Source organism: Gavia stellata, chromosome 4 (genome assembly GCF_030936135.1).
Source record: "Gavia stellata isolate bGavSte3 chromosome 4, bGavSte3.hap2, whole genome shotgun sequence".
NCBI classification, from domain to species: domain Eukaryota; kingdom Metazoa; phylum Chordata; class Aves; order Gaviiformes; family Gaviidae; genus Gavia; species Gavia stellata.
The window spans coordinates 80,410,948-80,429,764 of record NC_082597.1 but is presented as its reverse complement, the minus strand read 5'-3'; the positions used below and the strand labels follow the sequence as shown (position 1 = coordinate 80,429,764).

General features: G+C 41.2%; 1 protein-coding gene and 1 long non-coding RNA gene across 2 annotated transcripts in view; both read left to right on the top strand.

Moving 5' to 3' along the window:
• LOC132316932 (uncharacterized) overlaps positions 1-1,494 on the top strand; it is a 35,572-nt gene extending 34,078 nt beyond the window's left edge. The window contains exon 3 of the long non-coding RNA XR_009483964.1: positions 1,337-1,494. This is a non-coding gene — a long non-coding RNA (uncharacterized LOC132316932). The remainder of the gene's footprint in view (positions 1-1,336) is intronic.
• A 94-nt stretch (positions 1,495-1,588) lies between these two features.
• The window catches only part of DUSP16 (dual specificity phosphatase 16), a 33,475-nt gene continuing 16,246 nt past the window's right edge, over positions 1,589-18,817 (top strand). Inside the window, exons 1-3 of the mRNA XM_059816891.1 lie at positions 1,589-1,937; positions 3,082-3,220; positions 18,519-18,682. Of these exons, the coding sequence (XP_059672874.1) occupies positions 1,707-1,937; positions 3,082-3,220; positions 18,519-18,682 (534 nt within the window). The 5' untranslated portion in view covers positions 1,589-1,706. The remainder of the gene's footprint in view (positions 1,938-3,081; positions 3,221-18,518; positions 18,683-18,817) is intronic.

The window sequence follows — 18,817 nt, the reverse complement described above, 5'->3', positions numbered from 1 at the left end:
TGCACCGATTTGAGCCCAGATTGCTCATTTCCAAACAGTCTGCCATGCTAACGAGGTGAGGAACTCTCGTCCTTTCATGTACAGGCTCTAACCTGTGAGCTCCACCACCTCGGTTGAAGAAGTCGCCACCCTCAGCTGTCTCCTCTTGCTGGAGTTGATTACTGAGGCAGCTGAACATGTGGCTTGTGTTTCCTCTGGAGCTGTTGTTTGCAGTCTTATATAGACGGCTGTCTCTGTAAATATCCACGATTGCACTAAGAGACCAAGTTTTGAACTGTGGGAGCAAAGCAAGTTGACTCGTGTTTTCTGTTGGATCTATAGCTGCAGCACTATATGCACCGAAGTGCAGCTAAATCCCTTACGGATGAAGCCCTGTGGTGGCTCCTTTCCGAGGAGTGTTCCCACAGGGACTTGTTCCATCAAAGTGTGTTTTGGGAGACTCTGAAAAGCCTGAGGACAACTGTGAAGCAGAAATACAAATAGATGGTGAAACATTTCAGGTGGTTTATTTACTGCTCTGCTGCTGCCACCGTTTAGGCTGATGTCGTTCAGATGCTGTCAGGATCTAATTTTACAAAAGTGTAGTTTGCTTCAGGTATTATACGGCATGTGTGAAAAGTGTAATGCACCTCACGTAACTGTCCCACCTGCTCCTGAAGGGCCAGAGACAATGCACACCGCTTTACCTTTCAGTAGCGTATTCACAAAGCCTCTGTTCTGTGCCTGGTGATTAATTCAAATAAAATGCTTGTGTCCTGATGTAGCATCTTGTTCTTCTCGTTTCTCTTCAACCATGTTCTTAAAGGAGAGAGGTGGATGTAAGTTTTGTCCTTTCTTTTGTACAGTTTCAGTTCCCTGACTTGCAGTGCTGGTTTGTGAAATACTTTCCAAGGCATTAAACTTTAAAAATGTATCTTAACTAATTTTACAACTTCTTACTAAGTGGTGAAGTGCTGAAACGCATCTAATTAGTTTTGCTAATGAAAGGAATACCATGATTTAGGGCAGTATCTCTTAATTATATTCTAAGAAAGTCTTGTGAAGAGGCAGAGCTAGTGGCAACAAAAGTCTGCAATTAAGACAGGGTACGTTGCCTGAAATACAAGGTAATTGTCCAGGCAAGATTGTTGGAATAGATTCAGAGACTGTAGTTGTAAGTACTCTCTCTAGGTGTTTGGCATATACAGCAGAGAGGGGAACTTCTCAGGAGTGTATTTATTACATGGTACAGACCAGTGTGGAGTTAACTTCAGAGCTGAATGTTTTGTTCTGCAAACTTGCATGGCCTCATCTGGTTTGTGGTTTTGTTTTTTTTTTTATCTTCCCCTTCTTACAGGCTCTTAGTCCGGTGTAAAGCTGATGGGTGGGAGCAAAGGTAAAGAATGATGTAATGCAGCGGCAGCCAGAAAGCATCTTTTGTTTGAATTGTGAAATGGCTACTCCATAGTCATCTCCCGATGAATCAGATGTGAGGGGCTGCTTTGTGGAATGAACCCTTTGTAACGGCACATCAACTGGAAGCAGGAGGAGACATTCAGTTGAAGAGCTCTTTCTGAAAATGGGTTTAACTTTTCTTTTGCCAGTCACTACCAGCATGACCTCATACACTTCTAGTACAATGGTGTGGCTAAGCCTTTGAGTACACAGCCATTACATCATCGCAGCAAATTAGAGAGGGAGGTGGTGAAAGAGGCCTTATTGTTGTCATGGCCGATGAGATGATCAGGACTCAACTCATTGTCGCCGAGAAGTTGGTGGCTTTGCTGGAGAGTGGTACAGAAAAATTGCTGCTGATTGATAGCCGCCCCTTTGTGGAATACAATACGTCCCACATCTTGGATGCCATCAACATCAACTGCTCCAAGCTTATGAAGCGGAGGCTGCAGCAGGACAAAGTTTTGATTACAGAGCTCATTCAGCATTCAGCAAAACACAAGGTAGGGGTCATTTTCCTGTTATTCCTTGTATTTGTTTAAAGGAAAGCCTGGAAACCAACTTGTAATAATTTTTCTTTAGGTATTTCATTTTAAAAAAACAAAATTGGGGGGGCTGAGTTTTGCTGAGCTCTTACCTGATTTAAGAGGGTGTTGGTTACTATTATCTTTGGTACTCTTTGTAGCCTGCTCTCCCCTAAGTGACAGAGTAATGGGGAGGGATTTAGAAATTACTCAGAAAAAATGCTCTCAGGCTTCTTGTATGCCTTGCAAAGCACAGTCCCTTAAATATATGTAATTAAGGCAGGAAACATTCTCATTCTAAACTTCGACAGATTCTTTGGGATCTGTGGTGGCGGGGATTGCTTAGCAAGTGGTTGTACAGTTTGCAAAGAAACTGTAGCTCTGTCAATCCTGGCTCCTACTTGCTGTTTAAAATACTTTTTGTGTGAGCAGTTTGATGGGTTGTTGGGTGTTTTTTGTTTTTTGTTGGGTTTTTTTTTTTTAAATAGTGTTACTAGTGGGGAAAAAAACCCATCTAAGCTGTTAAACCTAATGTGTAGCTATGTGTGTTTTGATTTTTAATCCATTGGTATTTGTTTCAAATGTTTTGGTTACAAAAGTAATCTATTATGTTCTTGCTTTGACATGTTAAAATCTGAAGTCTATTATTATTAGTATTATTATTATTATTACTATCTGAAGCATACTTTATACATAAATTTGTATAGATGGCTAAAATGTGTGTGGTTTCAGGCAGTTTAAGGTCTCTTTACTGTTTATACACAAAAAACCCAGAAGCAGAAGCCAAGGTAGGGCCTTCTTTTAAAAAGCTTAGTTTCTAAACAAACCAACCAACCTAGCTGAAGGTAAAGCATTTTACAAGTGACATACAATTACCTAAGGTAGAAATTTACAGTATGCTTCAACTTGGACCAAATAATCAATGTAAAAACTCTCAAAGGAGTTAAATCTGATCAGGCATATTAAGTATAAAATAAAAACTGTTTTGCATAGAACTACATAAGAAATCTATCTATCTGAACTGCTGCATAGCAAATATGTGGGAACCCTGATGCAGGTGATAATGTGGTGCTTTTAATCATCTTCCTCCTTTCTATCTTATTTGGAATTACTTGTGTTTCAGATTGAAATTGATTGCAAGCAGGAAGTGGTGGTGTATGACCAAAGCTCGAAAGATGTGACCTCTCTCTCACCTGACTGCTTTCTTACTGTGCTCCTGGGCAAACTGGAGAAGAACTTCAGCTCTGTCTATCTGCTTTCAGGTATGATGTACCAAGAAAAAAACCGAAACACTTGAGTAAGGAGAAGAAAGGAAATGCTATCGTTAGAGCTGACGTGAACACAGTTTTGCAACGGTGCTGGTATAAACTTCAGTTATAGCATACCTTTTTCTATAGTTCTTTAAGCATGTAGTGACACTCATAATATGTATAATGCTTAGAAATTGCATCTTACAGGGGATATATTACGCTGTTAGTGCTGTGTAAATGGAAATTGATCAATACAGGGTTTTTTAGATGCATATGCCTGCTATTTTAGGGTCAAAAATAGTAAAAGGAATGTTCTTCCCTGGTCTTCTAAGTGTTGTACGTGCTAGGAGGAAAATCTCTTCCTGGCTGAATTGGTAACTACTACAACAAAACAAGAGAAACGATCATCCAGAGTTATGGACAGTATTTTGTATGACTTTTTAAACTTCAGCTTCTTAAGCAGTAGTATACTCGGTCTTCTCCCTCATCCCCACCTTTTTTTTTTTTCCCCCTCCTTCCCCCCCCCCCCCCCCCTTAAAATCCCAGGTCAAAGCATCCATAGAAATTCAAGTCCTTATAATACAGGATTTGTTGGTGTTAACGTGTGCTTGTGTTGTTATTTCAGTCATGGAACAGTAGACCCAGTGTTCCCAAGAAGGAACAAGGAGGGGCATGAAGTAGATCTAGGGCTGAAAGAAGAGGGGATGATGAATACAAGTAGGAAATCCATTGCAGTGACTCCATCAGTGATCTAATGAAGTGTACACATAGTCTCTGAAATGTTAAAACTACAGACAGAGACTGAATAATGATGAGGAAAAGCGAAAGAACTCCAGAGATGCGTCCTCTTAGCAAGAAGGTTTCACTGAGGTTTGTAGGGACTTCAGATGAAAGTGATAGGGAGGTGGTTGTGTTACTAAGAGAACTTTTCGCAAACTATTTTGAAAAATGAATAATTTCTGCACTTGGACAGGTGCATTTGGTGCTCACGTGAGCTGTAATTAGAGAAAACTAAGTAGGGTTTTGCTTTAGCTATGTTTGGTGCTTCTGTTTTCTTTGCTCTCTTGGTAAGAATTACACCTGTGCATCATGGACTACAATATTAGATTAAGTAACTCTGCTTCGATATGGGCCACCAAGTAAATGTATGGTGTCTAGGCACAGTAAATGCTTAATGTAAGATCGCTGAAATATGTGGTTAATACTCCCTTAAATTTAAAACTGTTATTTAAAAAACAGGCCAGTCTAGAAGCAGTTCATGCCTCTTAAAAACCCTTTTATTGTTCAGATACCCAACTCTGCTCGTCTGTCCTGAGATTTTTTAATAACCAGAAGCGTATTACAGATCCATGCAGCAATACAGACTATTCACAACTTAATTTCCATGGTGGAAAGAGACACAGCTATCTAATAACTAAGAATTTGACCTCATGGCAGGGAGGAGTTGGGGGGGGATCCTTAATAAGGCCAAGCAACGGAGAGTATCACAAAACTTCCCTTCCTTTTACTGTCCCTCTATAGATTAGTTGCGTGAGATATGGCTTTGATCTTCTTTTTCCTCTGCTGGACCCCACGAAGGAGGTGGTCAGAGTGTCTTCATCCTCTGACTTGCCTGTGGCTCCTGTGGGAATGGACAGTGCCAGGAAGGCAGTGTTTCCCAGCTCCCCAGTGCATAGTCTGGACAGTTGCATGTATCTTAATGATACTGTAAGAAATTGCTTTGTTTTGTTCTGTTCTGTTTTTATTTCTAGCATGTGGTAGTTGTCTGTTCAAGCTGAAAATGCAACTTGAACCACACGCAAGATACTAGCGCACGTTAGCTAGCTGAGGTGAACTTAGCCACGTGCAGCTGGTAAGGGTTAGTTTGGGTGTTAGAGGGAGAGAAAGGGGATCTAATGTGTTTAAACCCCTCCTTCTAGAGAGGGGGATTTTTTATTTTACCATGTCAAATGCATTTCTTTTAGCAAATATTAGATTTGAGAATTTCATCTTATTTTTGGCTGAATAGATAGTGATGGGGATATTTATGAATGCAGAAACAACTGATGGCTTTAAAACCAGTGGTACAGGAGTATAAGAACAAAAGGGGAATGAAAGTGTTTACTACTGATCTATTACAGGTAACTGCTTATTTCAGGAAATATACCCAACTAAGATGAATCGGTAGTAAAGTAATTAATGTCAACTCTATTGCTTCAGCTCTCTAGCATTTCCTTCTCTTATAATGCGTTTGCTCCGATTTTAATCCTTACGTAAGAAAAATACATTTCACAGTCCTGTTGTTTTCTTACTTCTATTAAAAAACTAGCTACTTAACAAACACACAGATGCAACAAACCTTTTGGGATGTGGGGTGAAGGAGAAGGTGCTAGATTCAGTCTTATGGAAAGTTCCTTGAGTTTATTGATACGTGGCTCTAGGAAACTAGATGAAATGTTCGTCATCAGCTTGCTGAGACAACACTCTCATAAACGTTTATGGCCCATAATGAGAGTAGGGGTCAGTGCACTGTGTAAAAAGAAAAACCTTTGGACTTGAGTTTTCCCTGTGCCACTCAATGTGGATTACTTAAAAGAGTGACCTTAAATAAACATTTTGGGGTAGGAAAATATTTTTTTGTTGAGATAGAATAAGAAGCAATTAAGAAATTTCTGAAATTCCTGCATCTGTTCTTCCTGCCTCCCCCCATTACTGAGCACTCAGTGAGGTGTTTTTTTATTTAGGTTCTGTATAAAGGTATGCTCTACCCTGGAGGTTGTTTTTCATTGAAGTAACTAATGTAAAGACCTCAAAGGAACCCTTACCAATTAGTTTAAGCTCTTGATCTAACCTCATAAAAATATTTATAATCTGGTGGGGAACGTTCTCAGGAATTTAAGTATTTGTTTTGGTTCTTAATTTTTAACCGTGCACAAAATACTGAAATGTGGGTACTGAAGGCTTAAACCCACTCCCATCATTGCATCTACTCTGCTGAGTTAAAACACGGGGATGTGACTTGATTCCTTCTCTACTCATATTTTGAGAACTGGGTTTACTTTTTTGGACTCCTTTTTCTAGTTACAGTGTTTTATGATGTTTCTGCAGAGCAAGCAGAAACAGTTAAGAGAGACTACCATTTCTTGCTTGATGAATTAGCATTATTAAGGTGGTAAACGCCAAGAGTTTCGCTTAAATTCTCTTCCACTATGCCAAAGGAAATGATTCATGTTCTACTTTCCTAAAACACTTGCTCTTCCCTACTTCTCTTAATCTGGTTTACTGCTATTTGTGCAAGCACAGATGTCTTCGTGATGGTTACCTTTCAAGTGTTGCCCATGATGAAGATGAAGCAGACCTTTTTTTTTTTTCCACAGAAAACTCATGCCAAACAGAAGGATTTCTGGGGGGGGGGGAAAAAAAAAAAGAAAACAACCAGAAATCCCTACCTTTCTGTATTTCCAACCTGACATTAAAAATTGTAATAGCCTAACACAGAAACACTATACTGGCTCTGAACTGAAACCAAAAGCAAGAATTCTTGTACTCGGGTAGATGTGGAGCAATGGTAAATGTCCAAGAAGGACTAGCTAAACTTCAGAGTACTGTAATGCAGGATCATAGAAACAGTCTCATTGAACTCTCTAAGAATTTTTTTTAGTGCTGCAAGACCAGAGTGTATTTTGCCAGCAAACCATGAAGGACATATTTTTCTGTCAGTCACTAAATTGCCACTTAGACTTGATGTACTGCAGTATTCAATGCCACCGAGAACAACCAGTATGGAAAACTTACATAATGTACCAGATCATAATGTGTATGGGCAGAAGTGGGGTTAAATATGCTGGAAGCCTTTTGTGGGCTTCTACAATTGACTGTACAGTTTTACCCTCCAGTGCCTGTATGCTGAGGTGTAGATCCGTACGTGACTGTATTCCTTTGGAGCCATGCCTCTCATTCAATAGCATCCACCTGATCTGTAGATGTAATCAGGGTTCTGTATACAAAGCTGTATATTTTCTATTGCTTCACGGTTGGAGACGAAGCTGCCATCCTTCAATGGATGACATAACGACTACTGGGAAAGAACAACTGGTCTTACGCTCAAGTCAGATAAGAGCTGTCTTGAAAAGGGGTCCATAAACGTCTACGTGCTACTTTCTACACAAGTTATCTGTGTAATTAAGGGAATGACTAGTAGAGAATTACAGATTTTCTAGGTGCCTGGCGTGAAGCCTGCGTCTAGCTTGCAGAACCACTGAGCACCCAGCCGGGGAGCTGTACGCCTCCCTCCCAAAACCGTGGTTGGACTGTGGGTACAGCCACCACGTAAAAAAGTGGTGTTGGCAGGTAACTGAGGTCCAAGTGGTGAAGTGCCTACTAATCTCTGCTACCCTTCTGCCTATGAAAAAGGTCAGCAATAACATGATTTAATGGATTGTGCTTTCACAAGAGCTCTCTGAGAAGCTTCTACGGAGCACGAAGCTACCATAATAAGCAGAAAGACACAGATTATTAATTTTGTATTCAGTGACAAATGCAGGTGACATACGCAGTGGACAATGAATGAAGTCATAAACTGAGTATGTAAAGAAACAGCAAACAGAATGAGTTCAGTGAGATCAGGCAAAGATCCTGGAAACAAAATAGTGAGTGATTAGCCAGGGACTGCTGCAAAAGGTGTGTTTTTGCTGGAACTTCCCAAATCATTGTTTCCCCCTGACCTGTCCCTCACCTAACAAAGTGTGTATACAAAATGGAAGACTTGCATGGAGGATGCAAGGAGAAGGAAACAAGGCAGGAACTCTTCTGCGGTCTTGTTTATACTGGTGTTTTTCTTAAAAAGATTTGAAATTGGAAGTCCGTTTACAGGAATCCTAGTATAAAAATGCCAATATCTCTAGGGTACATTTACCATTGTGTTGTGTCTACTTGCCTAAAGCACAGCTGGATGGAAAAAAGCCCAGTGCTCTCTCCCTGCTTTGTCACCAGAAAAAACGTGCCTTGTGGCAGAGGAGCAGGAGATCTTAAGAATATGCTTTTATAGGTAGAGCTGGTCATTTCTATCTCCTGAAGTGACCAGGGCTGCAAGACTGAGCTTTCCTTTCCACTTCTGCAGTCCCGTACGCCAAGTAGGAGGATACCCAGTATGGACTGAAAGATGGCATGAGGAGGTAGCTGTGGTTTGTGCTGTTAATTCCTGTCTAACACCCCAACACCTTTTAACATTTGGATTTGGAGCTTAATAACTTTTGGTTGTGGCCGACTGAAGTTCTGAGCATTTCTTGTAAGTAAGTCTTTGCAGAGTGCCTCAAGGAGAAGAGCACACCTTCAAATGGTGGTCATCGATTAAAATAATTGCGTTATCTGCAAGTTGAAATAATTATAGCGAGAATGAGCTGTTAAATATCCTGGCAGTGTTTAGAGAAGGAAGGATAGTTGCACAATGATGCTGGCTTTCCTGATACACTGGCTGGTTGATGCCCTTAGAAGCAAGTCTCTAAAGAAAGAGGTAAAAGCCTTGCCGAGGGACTGCAGCATTCCTTAAGTGGTCCCGTAACCCATGGAGTATGGCCAGTGTCGGTGGGGAGGAGACAAGAGCGAGAGGGGAGCTTAGCTCTGAATTGCCCTCTTCAAAAGTCTCCCTCTCCATCGAATTTTTAATGAGAGCGTAGAAAAACTAGTACCCTTGGCTACAGCCAGTCCTCTGCGAATATCCTCCCACCCTTTGTACTTAAAATGCAGCTTTGAGTGTTCATTTAGTGCCATGATTGTTTTAAGCACTTGAAGAATGGGAGTAGGGTTTATTACTTTCAGATGTGTATCCACTTGCTGTCTTTTGAGAGAGAGCAAAGTTTGACTAGCGTGGAGCTCTCATAACATTTCTCAAACCCAAGAATAACTTGTTAAGTTTGCTTTTGTTTTGGATACCTCTGGATGCTTGTGAAACTTAATTGACTGAAATTATGACGAGAGTATCTTTATTTTTTTTTCTTTAAAGGCAGAAAGGGCAAGCGTGACTGTCCAATGTGCTCTCTTAACTTGTCGTTAGGTTGACTTTTCTGTATGCTGCTTGGGGCGGGGGGGCTTGACCCCATTCTCGCCCCCCCCCAAGCCTTGTTTGCTTAACCTGCTTATTAACCTTGTCTTACCAAAGGCAGAAACCCTCCAGGGCAAAGAACTTCCCTTGCTACTGTGCTTGTAAAACACCTGGCATAACGGGGCCACTTTCTGAACGCCGCCGTAATAAAAACACCCCGAGCTTTTCCCAAACCGTGAAACCTTGAATCCGGTGGAAGGACTCCCCGTGGCTGATGAGAGGGGACGGGAAGGGGATGGCAGCGCTCCTAACCGGGCTCTCCAGCCTGAGCTTATGTAATGGAAAATGGCAAGCATCCCTGCGGAGCGGAGCTGGAATGCGTGAATTGTAATGGCCTGTGGAGGTCTGCAGCTCGTTTAAACAGAGTGGAAACATTGTAGATTCATAAAACTTTTGAGTCAGAAAGTTTACAACTTTCCTTCCTTGCGGCAAGGGAAAAATCTATACTGCAGCTTTTAGGTAAACATTTTAATGTTTGATGGGAATGTGACTGCGAAAGTGCTGTTAAGTCACAGCATTAAGAGCCTCTGATCTGACTGGAGGCAAAGTAAACGGTAAAGTTAGGGTTTTGTATATTTTGTCTTTGCTATAGTGCTGTTTAAATTTGATATTTTTTTTTTTTAGCATAGTTTTCAGTAATGTTACATTATGTGCTGGCGCTAATCAGTATTTACAGTAACAAATGCTAAATTGCTATTAGGAGAAGAGGGGGGAAAAAGCTAAGCATGAATGTACTGCACTGCATACCTTTGAATACAGAAGTTTGGTAAGGCTTACTTAAAATTACAAGGTCTAAGTATTATATTGTAAAGGCAGTTGCAAATTTTGCTGGTTTTTAATTCTTCTTTTCCTTAAGAAAGGGATACCAATATAATATTTATATTGATTAGTATATGGCTATATAAAATTTATTACTAATTAGTGGCATTAATGAAGATGCAAATTCTGGATTTAACGAAGATGGTGGAATCTTCTGCCAAATCCACAAGCTTCCTAGTCTGCTTCTTGCAATCCTTTCCTAGTACATGCATGTAGTCTTTGTTTTTTGACTCATCACTTGGGTCTTAGACCTTTTCCACTCCCTGCTTTAAAATAATTGTGTTTGACGCTGAGTTAACACTTGTGACCTGGCAGACGATTAGGTCTTGTGGGACCAGGAGGGAAGTTGCTTCTAGTCTGTTTTCAAGAATTCATGGAAGAAACCTAATTTCTCCCTTTGGCCTTTTCTGAACGGTCAGAATCCAAAGGGGGGGGGGGGGGGGGGTGGAGAAGCATCTGATTTGAATGGCACTTAAGAGAAATGCCGAAGTTTGCTCTCTTACCAGTGTGCATTGTCCTTTCCAGCAGACTCCATGACCTGTGAAAACCAGACACATTCACTCACTCTTATTTCTCCATCAGGAGCACGAGACAGGGTCTTTCTGCGCATCCCGTGTGAAGCACACAGAGATGCAGGGCCAACTGGATCTGCGGGGATGTTGTAGAAAACACTTCATAGGCTTTTCAGCCTGAAGTTTTAGGGAAGCTAAGCTCATAGGAGTTGCCATGTTGTCTGTCTCTCTGCTGTCACCCACAAAAGGTGTTTAAGCTTGTTGTTCAGCTTCAGTAGGGTTTGACAAAAGGAGTAATTAAATGAGAAAAATAACGCAAGTGCTTGTAAGCCCTATGGAAATGAGCACCGGTACAGTGCAGAGCCTCAAATTAGCATCTCCTGCTGAAAAGTAGTTTTGGGTTGAGCTGAGCTGGCTGTGGATTTGCCGGTGTGACCAAGCAGCAGTGGCGCGTGGGCCCCAGCAATGCAAGAAGGGCCCTTGGGAGCTCCGGCGGCAATAGCCACCCGAGGATCCACCACGAGATGGACACTGGTGGGATTCTTCAGTTTTTACAGCCCCTCGAATTACTTCATTGAAAAACATTTTTGCTCAGTGTGAAAGTGGAAAGCTGCTCTTCTGGTCTTTAGGATCAGTCTCCATTACTTGGAGAAACTGGCTGGCACCTTCATCTCAGTTACCAACCCCTTCTCTAGCTGAATCCCTTCTCCCCTCCGCCTCGACTTTGCTGCCAGACTCTGGGTGTGAAAAGCCCTTGCTGGCGTTCTCCTTCGAGCTTTAGCTGACAGGTTTATAGGAAACACATGAAGTGATGTGAACACCTATTTTCTCATCTTTCTTTCATTCCAAGTTATGTTTCATGACTGCCTTTACGAAGAAGTAGTAAGAAATCCTCCCAGAACAAACGCAGTGTAAGCTTGTTGGTTATGTTTTTTACTGTTAGAATGTGTATATGCACACAGCTCTCCTCTTTGTAGGAGCTGTCTCCATACTTAGACAGTTATATAGAAAAAGCAAGTTATACCTACTGGGAAGGTCCCCTGTTTTCGTGTTTGCCTTTCACTGCAGAGTTGTGGGCACGTCAGCTGTTGCACTTTAATTTCACGCCCAACCTTAATCCACCTCCTCTCTGAAGTGTAGTCAGGTCTCTGTTCCTTTCTGCACTTTGTCAGTATGCACTTGCCTGATTAGCAAGAGCAGCTATCTCTAGATGATTTAAGGATAAAACTACTGGTGCAGATCTCTGCAAACACTTGGGGATGGCAAGGAATTACAGAATTGGCTGTTTCAACAGTAATTTTAAAAGCAACTTTAAAGAGATGTTACTATTGCCTCATGATGGATTTTTCTGTGTGTTAGAGACACAGGATGAAGGTATGTGCAAGTTGAGACATAGGATGAATGTATGAGGGAACAGCTGTGCTATATTCAATATGAATGCAAAGGAAAGACTTATTAAATATGTGTGGATAGGGGAGATGTCACCGAAGCAGGCCTGTTTGGCTAACGTAACAGTTGGTAATTACAGCCAGCCAACAGCCCAGTGACGGTAGTATGTCATGTAAGCGTTGGTGAGCTGCTCAAGGTGAACTTTGAAAGCTGGTAGGAGGAGAAAATGGCATTCTCCTCTCTTCCCAGCACCCTGCAGAAAAGGAGAAGTATCTGGGGGGGGCAGAGGGCAGGAGAGCAAAGGGGGTACTGGGCTGGTGGGTGAGGGAGGTGTGAAGAGTAGGTGCAGATGTTGATCTGCTCAACAGCAGATGAAATTTCACTGGACCAGCCATGGTATCCTAAAGCCAAAGCTGAGTAACCTGTGTTTGTGTACGGAAGGGATGTGTGGTGATGTGAATGAAGAACATCGCTTGCATTTTGGAAACTGAATTTTTAGTAGATTGGTGTTTCTGCTTATCTTTTTGGCTCTTCCCCATGCCAAATCAGTCTCACAAGTACTTGGCCTTCTATAACCAAAGAAAAATGCTTTTAGCTTTTAATTCAGAATTGGTATGTTTCCTGTGAAATTTTATTGTCTAGTTATGGTTACATTTCTGAGTGGTTTGACCCATTTGAAGGAAATATAAGGACAGGGAGGAGGAATTGAAAGCAGCATAACATGGAAAGAGCGTAGGAAACATCTACCACTTCCCCCTGCCAGTTTTATGTCCTATTATGGTGTCATTTAACTGGAGTGGTTTTATTGAGCATTGGGTAAAACCAGTAAAATGTTACATACACTTCACAACTCAGTATTAAGTGTTTAAATCAAGAGCTTAGGGCTTAACTAGCCTTTCATTTGCAAACCTCTATAGTGGTTTACAGAGCTACTGTCCCTGCAACTGCGGCATGGCAACTGGCAGCACGGTGGTCTGTTTCCGTGTAAAATAACAGAGATGAGCTGATGTAAATGCTTGTGGTTCTCAGTAGTTATTCCTCTGTATTAATTTAGGGTTTGTCTCTGATGGTAGTTAAACTTAATAGTCATAAGGATCTGGATGGATTCTGTTCCCTTAATGAAAGGTACCCCTTCCCAAATCAATATTTCTCTAGCTATCACTTGTTGCCACCTGATCCCATCTTCTCTCACTCTCCTCCTCCCACTGCTGGCAAGGTTAGTTGGGTGTTTTATTTATACAAGGATTTATGCAATGAATCTATAAGAAAGAATAACTTTTATTGTGGAAGTTTGCTGAAACTTTTTCATCCCTTCTGGGTTTGTCCCTATTCTGTTTCCTGAGTTGGCTGAGAAGGGAGCCAAAACTTCTGATACCACGATTCCTTTAACAATCATACCTTTACGATCACAATCGTGGTTAGGAAACAGTAGTGTCTTGATCAAAGGGAAGTCTGTAGTCACCACTTTGCAGAACCATAGCAACAGGGTAATTGAGCGTGTTGCAGGATCTTGCCAAATTTCTGCTAATGGATGTGGAGGCTTGTAAGCAAGAAACGCGGGCTGTACGGTAAAGACCTAGGAGGTGTTGGGTTGTCTGCCACACGCACAAGGGCTTAGGCTGCAAAACCACCGACAGCTCCTGGCACCTTAACATGGTTTCGTAGAAACTCTTGTGTGAGTTGTAGCCACAAGTGAACAGAACAAGTCGGCACTGGAATGCGGTACGGTGCTGCCGTTCATTAAACGTGCTGCAGCCAGGGGATACTTGTCACTCAGTTAAAACTGAAATAATTTTGCGAGTCTGTTCATTTTAATAAGCTACCTAAGCAAGAGCTGAGTTACCTTGGGGCAGTTACAGAACTGTGCAATCTTCTGATGGATCATCTAAAATTAGAGCGGAACTTAATTGATTTTTGTCTCAGAAGCGTAGAGGACAACCAGCCGAACATCACATTTTACCACTGCTACTTTGGTATCTTTTGCTTTCATGTTGGAAAATATATTAGATGGTAGTCTGAAATTACTTCTGTCTCATATTGCTTTAATTTGCTCCCATAATGATGGAAGTCATCGTCCCCAAAGATTTTTTCCTTCAAACTTGGGTAGGGCCTATTATGCAAGTAAGACAGACTTAGAGTCCGGTTAGCTACTTGCTACCAGCCAGAGGATACAATGACTTACGTATGTGCAGTCATGACAGAAGCAACTGCCTATTTAAAGCTGAAGAAGGAGATGCATTGTGCTGCTTATCTTGCTTGACCATCAAGGTTTTCAGATGTCATTGAACTATTGCATGAGTGCTGATGGAAGAGTCTTCCATTTAATTCATCAATACCAGAAAAAGTAGAGCAAAGAACTTTAAAAAGATCCTCCCCCCCGCCCCGAAGGCTTTTGGACACAAACAAAATTATATACATATACGGATAACACGTAAAAGTTATTCCGTTTCCTCCTTCCTCTGTCCCTAACATTCAAATAGACAAGAAGTGGTTTCATCCTGTTGAATGGCAAGAGAGCTGTTTCAGCTCAGCTCCACCATCAAGAATACGGAAAACCCGTATGGTTCATAAGCTATTTAGGAGAGAATATTTTGGAGTTATTTGTCAGTCATCTATTTCCAGGGCCAGTTACATTTATCAAAGCCTTCAGTGAAACTTTATTAACCCAATAGCTCTGTTAATGACCTGTGGATTTTTTTTCCCCCCCAGTTTCAACATGCTTTCCTGATTGATGATTTATTTGCAGAGGCTGGAGTAGTGGTGGGAGAAAGGGTGTTATTTAGAAACTAGCTCCAGAAGAAAAGTGTATTTTCTCTTATTAAAACAAACTGCATAGTGCTGCCAATAGCCCTATTCCAACTGAGGTAGATAAGGAGATTTAAAGATGAAATTTCCCTTGATGCAAAGGTCATCCTCAAATTACAGAATTTGAAACTAAACCAGTCCCATCTTTCTTTTAAGGCTCAGTTTTCTATTCTTCATTCCCACTGTACACTAAATTAATTTTTCTAAATGTTTAAAGCTTGTTTTTTGAGGATGGTCTGCTTCATTTACAGGAACGTACAGGTAGCCTGCGTGCTTAAAGTACGTTTCTCATAAGAGGCTCCTCATGTAGACTGTGCATAGACTTCAGTTTTGGGGACTCATGGGGGCCATAATCTGTGTTAGAAAAGAGAGACACATGAAAAATACCTTTTTTCTACACATCTTTAGGTGCTGGTATTTTTTTAATATATCTATCTATATATTTAAAAAAAATAGATGCATTTTGTAATTCAATGCAAGCAAATAGTGATGAGTGCAGCTCCTTAGAAGTTAGGCTCATAGTGACACGACAGCTCGGTAATCATACGTGTGGATGCCATTGTTCCAGACCCATGATACTGTGTTTGTTGCACTAGAAGAAATCATTAGTTTAGCACCATACATACAAAAGTGCATTTTGTTGGTATGGGTTTTGTTTCTTTGTGGTTTTTTAAAAGCAATTTTTCAATATATGCTGACCTAGAACATATTTTTCCCATTGTGAGTGCCATAAATCAAAGCCAGATTTGTTGAAAAGCAACTAACATTTTGAAATGGTTATGGAAAATGGCAGGGAGGATAGATTAATATTTGAAACAAGTCAGCGATTTCATGCTTTTTCAAGTCAGTTCACTACTGATACTAATACCAGGTTAAAATATATTCAAAGGAAAGGAGGGCTCACTTGGGAGCATGTGTAAAGATTGGTAATATAATGTCAGACTTATCCGATTGAGAGTTTTGTGGTTGTTAATTCATGTTGTAAAGATACTGAAGCAACATCTTACTAGCAAAGCGTGAGTAGAAAGAAGAAACATGATTTTGAAGGGATGAATGTACCAGAGGAAGTGTTGAAGCATCTAATCTTGAATCACTTCAAGCTTGCCTTGACAGAGCCCTTGCATAAAAATAAAATAAAAAATTGCTCCTTACACTTAGGATGACAGAGCGTGGGTTCCATCTTCCAAAATCTCAGGTTTTTTGCACACTAGCTTCTTGCTTAATTTCTTGTTGCAGTGTTCATACAGAAGTGAGACCAATCCGTAGGTAGTTGGGAACATTCTTTTGTTGTTGTTGTTGAACTTTGCCGCTGTAGCCTTTTGCAAAGAAAGCGCAGATGTAAAATCCTTTTTATACTTGTGCTGCTTCTTTGTAAGGAAGAAGAGTCACTTCTCTATTTCCAGCTGTGTCAGAGAGAGGCTCTAGAAAGCTGCCAACAAGCTTCCCAAGAAAAAAAGAATAGGCAAATGAAACCAAAGACCGATACTTGATTTTCCCTTCTTCCCCCAACCTCTCAAGGAACTGCTGGGCACCGTATCTTACATTAAATTTAATCTGAGAGGCATATAATGCCTGTAAATGCAAGGATCGCTTCCTATAACAGGGCAAAACATTATGCAGTACAGAAGAAAATTTAGCAAGTGTGCGAGAGAATTGTTTTGCAAACTCCTTTTGTCATTCGATTGATACATCGAACGAGCAGCATCTGTGCTCCTGAACAGGGCAGTTGTAAAGCAAGGAGGAGGAAACCCAGCTGACAGGAATAGAAGATGTCAGAGCCAAACCTTTACTGTGTCCCTAGCCTAGACCCCCCTTCAGTTTAGGGGTATGGCTCTGTGATGGGCAGTGCCTTAGCTTAGCATCCCCCCCGCCCATCCCATACAGTCCAACATCACCCTCATATTCTTATGATGAGCATTCTCATAGTTGTCTAAAATCACTTAGCTAACAAAATAGACAAGTGATTTTTTTTTTTGTAAGTCAGGAGACTGATCAGGGATCGCCGTTCATAAAACTTTTGTTCTGAAAACTGCTCGCTGGCTTTTTTGTTTAACAGAGAAAATGGGCTGTTACACACATGGCTATTACCTTGGGTTTTTTCCTACATTTACTAAAGATACAGATTTTAAAATCCAAAGAATAGGCATAATTCAAGCAATGGTAATGCAAGCCTTGACAAAACAGTACATTATCTTATTCCTGAATAATTTTAATTCATGTCTTCAAACTGTAATAATAGCGAACATAGCATTTGGCAGATTTAGCACATTAATCCTTCACTTCCTTGATGATAAAAAGTTGCCTTGTTCTGCACAGGTTATAATTACTCTTCCTTCACTTAAAATTCCACTTGTTTCCGTGCTTTAATCGGGGACTTTCACTATGGTTTGTGCCTTTTACCCTTCCTAGTTGGCTGTTAAATGGTGAAAACAGTCAAGAAAAGTCTGTAACATACTGATTTAAGCAGCTGCCTCCACTTCTTCAGACTAGTTTGTGAAGATGAAATATGAGAATGAGCTGAGCTTGGGGTTTAGCTAGGCTTGGACAAAGCTAGCTAGCTTTTGTGAGAACGTGTTTAGTCGACGTGTAAGTTTGTCACTGGAGGTTTCTTTGGTTTTGTTTTCTAACTGTGGGTAAGGCCAGCTGGACCACAGTTGGTAGCAGAGGTTTATAATGCAGCCCTTGTGATGGGAGGGAAGCTGGGAACTAGCTGAGCAAGAAAAAGAAAGGGAGCTTGAGCTGCATTGTATGTATTTGTGTCTAGAGCAGTCTCAGCCTCGCTTTTTATTCCCTTCATGTTCCATAGCAGCTGTGCCATGCTGGTGGTGAAACAGGCTAGGAGCATTTCTGATGGCCACTGGGATTTTAGGTGGATTTAAAAGTGTTATCAGTCATTCCACTCTAGTTTTCCTGAGTGGTTTAATGCAGTGGTGGGAAAGGGTAATGAAAATGTTTTGGAGCTGTAGTATGGATAGGGCCTAATAAGTGGTGCAGATGAAGAACCAGCTAGAAGTAAAGGTAGTAGAGACTTGTGGTGGTTTGCTAGGGGAGTCCGTGGCTGGGCAAAGTCTTCCCCTGTAGTCTGCCCTCCCTCGCTTGAGATGGAGAAGCCTTGGCTTGGTGTGGTTTTGAAAGACGAAATCTCTTCCGGTGTGTTGGATGAAATATATTCATTATGGAGCAGCGTAGAAAATAAGAGTGTAGGATTTTAAAAGCAAACGTTAATAACCACATATTGATGCTTTTACCAAGTTGAGTAAACATTACTTTTTCTTAATGACGTCTAATTATAGACCTAATACAGGAGAAGGAGGTGTTTAGCAAACAGCTTGCTGGGGCGGAGGGGAAAAGGTGTGGGTGCGCTTTTGGTGTGGTAGGTGTTGTGGCTGCTTTTTTAAAGTCTCATTTCCACGTATCATTAAAAATGGGAAGAAGTATTAAAAACTTCTGAGGAATGGAGAGAGAGAGAAATAAATGTTCCAGGCAGAGTGAGAATACACCTCCAGGCCTTGCCTGCTGGTGGATGGTTCTGCACCGTCCTGGTACCTCTGGAAAAGGCACACGTACAGTTCCTCTGTTAAGGCTTTCCTGCTGCCTCTTAACACCTCCCCACCTCATGCAACAAATGCTGCTTTCTGAGAATTGGTATGGACACCGACGCCTACAACACTGCATGTAAAATAAATACATAATGTTCTTCTCACAGGTGGGTTTGCTGAGTTCTCCAGCTCTTTCCCCGGTCTCTGTGAAGGAAAATCCACGCTCGTCCCTACTTGCATTTCTCAACCCTGCCTACCTGTCTCCAACATTGGCCCAACCAGAATCCTGCCTCATCTCTATCTTGGGTGTCAGCGGGATGTCCTCAACAAGGTGAGCGTTCTGGGTGTCATGTTGTTTACATGGATGACTATATAATCTCCACGTGTCTTCGTCCATGCTTCTATCATACTGCATCATTACAGCTATAAAACATCTAAAGCAGATATAGATAATAGCTGTCTGTGC